This window comes from Empidonax traillii, unplaced genomic scaffold (genome assembly GCF_003031625.1).
Source record: "Empidonax traillii isolate 1590-97213 ecotype Southwest subspecies unplaced genomic scaffold, ASM303162v1 scaffold48:size2401408, whole genome shotgun sequence".
Classification (NCBI taxonomy): domain Eukaryota; kingdom Metazoa; phylum Chordata; class Aves; order Passeriformes; family Tyrannidae; genus Empidonax; species Empidonax traillii.
The window spans coordinates 876798-883396 of record NW_020955241.1 but is presented as its reverse complement, the minus strand read 5'-3'; the positions used below and the strand labels follow the sequence as shown (position 1 = coordinate 883396).

Here is a 6599-nt window from a genome sequence, read left to right as displayed (position 1 = left end):
TGGTCCTCCATTGTGCCACCTCAGAGTTGGCCTTGGAGAGCGAGCGCTGGAGCTCAGCCTTGGCTTCTGTCTCCTCCTCGTACTGCTCCCGCAGCAGGTCACAGTCATGTCGGGCCGACTGGAGGGCATGGGCCAGTGCATTCTTGGCCTGCAAGAGAGAAGTGCGGAGAAAGTGAGCTTAAGCTACATCTTGGTCCTCAAACTGTGTAAGCAGTGTTTTTTCTAAGCCCAATGTTCTCTAGAACATCCCAACCAAATTCAGCACCTCTAGACCCATAGAGATCTAGAGATGGGTGTGTCTAGTCTGGTCCAGTTCAACTTTCCCTGCTCCAATGACACCCAACCACCCATAGACCAACCCAGGTGCCTCACAATTGGCCTGCTCAGCCCACCCTATCAGCTGTTAAATTCAACCAAACTCAACCATGAAACCATAGGTGGAACCACCCAACTGAACCAGCCTGAACTTGAACTTTTTTGGTGCTACCACCATGAGGGTAAAGGACACCTTGTCTTGTCGTCCTTCTGGAGACCCTCTCAGCCACCCCACAAACCTCACCTTCATCTCTTCCTCTAGCTGCCTCTTCAGGTCTTCCATTTGCTGAGTGTATGACTGCTTGCCCCTGGTTAGTTGAGAGACAAGAGCCTCCTTCTCCTCGAGTTGTCGGGACAGCTCTCCTGCAAGAGAGAGGTTTTCAGGTGGGAAGAGAGGTTTTCAGGTGTGTGGAAGGGAGTGAAGATGCGGATCAGGGGCTGAAGATGTGGGGTGGGGGGTGTGGTGGGTCAGGGTTCCCACCATTCTCGGTTTGGAGCTTAGCCCGTTGGGTGCTGGTATCATTAAGGACTCGTTGGGTCTCCTCCAACTTGGCCCGGTGTTCAGCTGCCTGGTCCTCCATGGTGCGAGAGACCTTCTCCATACCCACCTTGGAGGAGGAAAGGATGGAGGGGAGTGATGAAGCAGAAGGATGATGCCCAGGGTGGAGATGAGGTGTCCACCTTGGCCTTCTTTTACCTTGGCCTTGATCAGCTGTTCCATGTTGGAGCTGAGGTCATCCAGCTCCAGCTTAAGCTCACTCTTCTCCTTCTCCAGCTTCTGCTTGACACGCTGTAGGTTGTCAATCTGCTCGCTGAGCTCGGCCACACTGTCAGCGTGCTTCTTGCGCAGCGCAGCAGCTGTGGCCTCATGCTGCAGAGTCGCCTCCTCCAGGTCTCTCCGCATCTTCTGGAATTCTGCCTCCCGCTTCTTGTTGAGCTCAATTTGCACTGAGGTGACACCACCCGCCTCCTCCAGACGCTCACTGATCTCCTCCAGCTCCCGTGACAGGTCTGAGCGGAGCTTTTCCACCTTGGCCCTGCCCGTTCTCTCTGCCTCCAGCTCTTCCTCCAGCTCCTCAATCCGCGCCTGAGTTCAAGAGATGGAGGTGCTGTCAGCAGACTTGGCTCCATCTGGCTTCTCCACTCAACCAGTTGAGCTGAAGTGCCTTTAACCCAACTTAACCCAACAAGCTGAAAACTCTTCAACTCAGCCCAATCAGCTGGAGGGTCTCCAGCCCAACCCAACTCAGCAGAAAATAGATCCCTCACCTGCAGCTCTTTCAGCTTCTTCTGGAGCTGCAGGGCCAGTGCCTGCTCATCCTCAACCTTGCTGTTCTGCTGGTTGATCTCAAACTCTTTCCTGCAGATGAAGGCAGTTAGCAGTGAGGTCCTTGTCTTCTCCCCCTGACTACTTTAAACTGGGGAAGGAGGTCCAGCCTTACTTCTTGAGCTTCTCCTCCAGCTGCTGCTTGTCATTCTCCAGGTCCATGATGTTCTCCTGGGTCAGCTTCAAGTCGCCTTCCAGCTTCCTTTTGGCCCGTTCCAGGTCCATCCGGATCTTTTTCTCCTGTTCCAGGGAGCCTTCAAGCTGCGTGGAAACATAGAAATGGCACAAGACCTCAGTTTTTCATCATCTCTGCCCCAGTAACCTCTTCAGCATTACCCATGTTGGGAGCAGCCCACACTCACATCATCCACTTGCTGTTCCATCTTGAGTTTGGCCTTTGTCAGGGTGTTGACCTTGTCTTCCTCTGCCTGCAGGTCATCCAGTGTTTGCTGGTGAGATTCTTGCAGTGCCTTCTTCTCTTTTGTTAACTTGGCAATGGTCTCATCCAGCCCGGCCATCTCCTCTGTGAGGTTCTTGACCTGCAGGAGGAGAAACGTCAGGCCTCCAGCTTGGTACCAAGAATAAAGTAAGAGCTGAGGCACATTGCTGTTGTCCTTGCTAATGAGACCACTTCAGTGGTGGAGAACCCAAAGGACATTGAGTCTTGATGTAGCCTAGATCAACTAGCCTTGGGTCTCCTCAACTGAACACAACCAGGTTGAGTTGACTTAAATCCCCACAGCTTGAAGTCAAGGCCCCTCCTCATCCTTACCTTGTTCTCCGTGGCATGTTTCTCCTTCTCCACCTTGGCCAGAGTCAGCTCTAGATCATCAATGTCCTTTTTCAGCTCTGAGCACTCATCCTCCAGCTTCCTCTTCTTAGCCGTCAGCTCTGCATTCATCTCTTCCTCATCCTCCAGTCTCTCTGTCAGCTCCTTCACCTTGGCCTCGAGCTGGATCTTGTTCTTGATCAGCTGGTCACAACGCTCCTCAGCATCATTGAGGTTGTCCTGCTCCTGTATTGGGGTGGCAGGTGAAGTAGGATGGCCATGGAAGGATAGTGGCCACCCCCCTGACATGTTTTTAGGGGCAGTCTTACTCACAGCCTGTACTTGGAGCTGAAGGTCATTCTTCTCCTGCAGCATGGAGACCATCTTCTCCTCCAACTCCTTCCGCCGAGTCTCTGACTTCTCCAGGGCCTCCTTCAGCCGTCCAAACTCCTCCTTCATGTTCTGCAACATAGCCCAGGAGAGCAATAGCATGTTCAATCCCCTCCATCCATCAACCCCACCCGACGCATATTGGGTCCCAACCTGCCTGCCTCACCACTTCCTCTCACCTGCATTTCCTTCTCTGTTTCAGCACTCTTCAACAAGGGCTTTATCTTGAAGTAGAGCTTCATCCAAGGCCAATTCTTCACCCCCATGAAGGCCCTGATGTTCCACTGGATCACCAGCAGTGAGTCCCTAGAATGGGGAGACAGATGCAGCCACATCACAAGCCTGGTGACCCACCAGTTTCCTCCTCAAGGAGAGAAACTCTTCCCCTCTCACCGGCGCTCCAGGATCTTCTTGAACTCAATGCGCATGAGCTGACCTCGGGCCTGAGCCTGGATGCGGGTGATGATGCGGGAGAGACGCTCATCCCGCATCTCCTCCAGAAGCCCCAGCAGCCCGGCCTTGAAGAAGACCTGGTGGAGGAATGAGGCAAGTGAGAGGGTGGGTTGGTTGGGAAGGGTTAGTGGAAGAGTTGGTGGACAGATGGATGGGTTGCTGGGTTGCTGGGTGGACAGAGGGATGGATGGTGGGGTGGATGGGCAAGTAGACACATTGATTGTGGGACATGTGGGACATGGGGTACATGTGAGCTCATGCATCATGGAACTATGGAAAGACCATGAGATTTCACCTTGGTGTGCCCGAACTTATACTGGTTGTGGTCAATGTCAATGGATCCCAGGAGCTTCTCGGCGCCCTTGCGGCTGTCGATGAACTGCCCCTCGGGGATTGCAGCAGGGTTCAGGATGCGATACCTGGTTGTCAGAGAGGAGAGGAAAACCCTGAGATCAGCCCCAATAGGGTTGTCCATCCCCATCCCACATCTTGTCCTCAGTGCCTACCGCTGTCGGAAGTCCCCATAGAGGATGCGGTTTGGGAAGCCCTTGCGGCAGATGCGGATGCCCTCCAGCACCCCGTTACAGCGGAGCTGGTGCATTACCAGGGGGTTGTCCATTACACCTGGTGGTGGGTTAGAGAGGTGGAGTCAGCCACAAGCCACACATACCACCCCTTCCCCTGCCCTCGGCCCCACTTTGTTCACCTGGTTCCTTCCGCTCATTGGGGATGATGCAGCGAACAAAATGAGGGTGTGTGGTCTTGAGGTTGGCCATCAATTTGTTAAGGTTCTCCTGGTGAGAAGGGAGGAGAGAAGAGGCTGACCAAGGGGAGAGCAGGAGAGAAGCTGGAGTGCTGGAGGGGTGATCCACCACATGGGAGCTTTTCCTGGCATTGCCCCACTCTGTGTCCACTACATAGGTCCCTCACCCGGTGCAGGGCTGATACGGTTTGAAAGGAGGAACCTTTCTTCTTGGCTCCTTTCCCCTTCCCTCCATCACCACCTGGGGAAAAGAAGGGTGGGGTGAGACAGGAAACAGGGCAACTCTGGTGGACAATGGTTTTCTCTATCCTCCTATCCCTCTATCACCCAACCATCCGTTCACCCACCAGCATCTGCCCCAGCGTAGTTGGAGAAGAGGTTGGCCAAGAGCTTCAGGGCTGATTTCTGGTAGAGCCCCACCACTGTCTCATTGAGGGGGTCCTTGTTCTTCTCTAGCCACCCAATGATATTGTAGTCTACTGTGCCAGCATAGTGGATGAGGGAGAAGTGGGCCTCCGGCTTCCCCTTGACATTGCGTGGCTTCCCAAAGTTGGCTGACTTGCCCAAGTGATTATCAAAGAGCTTGGCCTTGAAAGTCATATCTGAGGCCTTGGGGAACATGCATTCCTCCTCCAGAATGGACATGATCCCCATGGGCTGGGAAGAGAAGACCTTGTTGGTCATAGTGAACACCAAGAACAACCCAACTGCCCAACTTTGAGATCTCTGGCAAGCTCCACCTTGAAGGGCCCTTCCCCAGCAGCCCCTTCAGCCCCCAAAGGCCCTAGGGGGAGGTGGCACCTTCTCAATGAGGTCAATGCAGGCCTGGAGGTCCATGCCAAAGTCGATGAACTCCCACTCAATGCCCTCCTTCTTGTACTCCTCCTGCTCCAGCACGAACATGTGGTGGTTGAAGAACTGCTGCAACTTCTCGTTGGTGAAGTTGATGCAGAGCTGCTCAAAGCTGTTGAACTGGGGAAGGAGATGGCCAATGGGGTCAACTGCATTAGCTGAACAGCCAGCAGGGTCAAGAGAACACCCAACAAGATTAGTGGGTCAATCTGAGACCCAACAGGATCAACACCATGCCCAGTAGTGTCAATGAAGTGAACTTAACACCCAGCAGGGTCAAAACAAGGCCCAAAGAGGGTAAGTCTCCACCAGAGTTCCCCCTAAAGCTTCAGAAGATCAGCTCAACGCCTGGCTGGATCAACACAATCCCTAAGAGAACCAGTGCCACTGCCCCACCACCCCCTCAGTCCTCACATCAAAAATCTCGAAGCCAGCAATGTCCAGCACACCGATGAAGTACTGCCGTGGCTGCTTGGTGTCGAGAGAATTGTTGATCCTCACCACCATCCAGTTGAACATCTTCTCGTACACAGCCTTGGCCAAAGCCCCAATGGAGTAGTACACCTGCTGGACATTCTGCCCCTTGGTGACGTACTCATTGCCCACCTTCACCCGGGGGTGACACAACCCCTTGAGAAGATCAGCTGAGTTCAGCCCCATCAGGTAGGCTGACTTGTCGGCATCTGCAGAGTTTGAAGGAGACATGCTGTCAGGTCCCACCTCACCTGGTGACCCTAAAACCTATGTCATCCCCACCACCCGCCTCACCTTCGGTGCCATCTGGTTCTGCCTGCTCTTCCCTTTGCTTCTGCTTGAACTTCATGTTGCCAAAGTGCATAATGGCACCTGTCAGCTTGTAGACACCAGCCTTCTCCTCAGCAGTGAAGCCCAAGACATCAAAAGCGCTCTGGTGGGTGGAGTCAGATGGGAGAGGGCCTTGCCACCCACTCTGTCCAGCTGAGGTCATGGCTGTCTGCTGGCAAGGGTTATGTGCCCTCCCTCTGCTCTTCCAACTTGTCAGCCTGTCCATCCAAGGCCTCATCCATTCATCCATCTGAGGACTGCATCCATCCATCCACCCACCCATCCATGGACTCATCTATCCATGGATTCACCCATCCATCCAAAGACTCATCTCGCTATGGACTCATCCATCCATGAACTCATGGTGGATTCATCCACCATGAACTCCACTCATCCATTCATGGACTCATCCATCCGTTTGAGGACTTTTCCACTTGTGGGCTCATCTGTCCACCCAAGGACTCCCCCACCTGTTTTTATCTCCACCCACAACCTCCTCCACCCACGCCACCCTCCTCTCCTACCTTCTGTCCCTCACTGCACAGCATCCCATGTGACCAACCCACCATCTCCCTTGCCCTCCATCCTTCCCATCCTCCACCTTTCATCCCTACATTCCTCCTCTCCTCCATCCATCCATCTTCTGCCATCTCAACCATCCACCTGGCACTTGGCCTTCTCCTCAGCCAGGGGATGTCCACCTGCCCACACCACCGCTTACATCGGTTGCCAACAGCTCTTCAGAGTCGTCAATGGAGGCCACAGTCACCTCTCCTTGGGAGACGTAACTGTAGTCGTAGGGGTTGTTGGTGATGAGAAGCATCTCTGCTCCGTGGCGGCCCAGGATGGAGACAAAAACTGAGCTCTTCCAGTGGCCAAACAGCCCCAAATCACCCTCAACTGCCCCAAGAAGGAGCAGAGAAGTT

The 6599-nt window shown here is 53.9% G+C and overlaps 2 protein-coding genes across 2 annotated transcripts in view; both read right to left on the bottom strand.

Annotated features, from left to right (window-relative positions):
- LOC114055155 (myosin-7) overlaps positions 1 to 6496 on the bottom strand; it is an 8772-nt gene extending 2276 nt beyond the window's left edge. Inside the window, exons 1-20 of the mRNA XM_027878991.1 lie at positions 6395 to 6496; positions 5638 to 5776; positions 5284 to 5552; positions 4819 to 4989; positions 4365 to 4674; positions 4185 to 4258; positions 3961 to 4048; positions 3761 to 3878; positions 3550 to 3673; positions 3195 to 3331; positions 2981 to 3107; positions 2745 to 2873; positions 2415 to 2657; positions 2005 to 2181; positions 1758 to 1903; positions 1585 to 1675; positions 1013 to 1402; positions 797 to 923; positions 560 to 678; positions 5 to 148 (exon numbers count right to left, since the gene is read on the bottom strand). Of these exons, the coding sequence (XP_027734792.1) occupies positions 5 to 148; positions 560 to 678; positions 797 to 923; positions 1013 to 1402; positions 1585 to 1675; positions 1758 to 1903; positions 2005 to 2181; positions 2415 to 2657; positions 2745 to 2873; positions 2981 to 3107; positions 3195 to 3331; positions 3550 to 3673; positions 3761 to 3878; positions 3961 to 4048; positions 4185 to 4258; positions 4365 to 4674; positions 4819 to 4989; positions 5284 to 5552; positions 5638 to 5776; positions 6395 to 6496 (3225 nt within the window). The remainder of the gene's footprint in view (positions 1 to 4; positions 149 to 559; positions 679 to 796; positions 924 to 1012; positions 1403 to 1584; positions 1676 to 1757; positions 1904 to 2004; positions 2182 to 2414; positions 2658 to 2744; positions 2874 to 2980; positions 3108 to 3194; positions 3332 to 3549; positions 3674 to 3760; positions 3879 to 3960; positions 4049 to 4184; positions 4259 to 4364; positions 4675 to 4818; positions 4990 to 5283; positions 5553 to 5637; positions 5777 to 6394) is intronic.
- LOC114055158 (myosin-7-like) overlaps positions 1 to 6599 on the bottom strand; it is a 32260-nt gene that overhangs the window by 3763 nt on the left and 21898 nt on the right. The gene's annotated exons all lie outside the window — the stretch shown is intronic.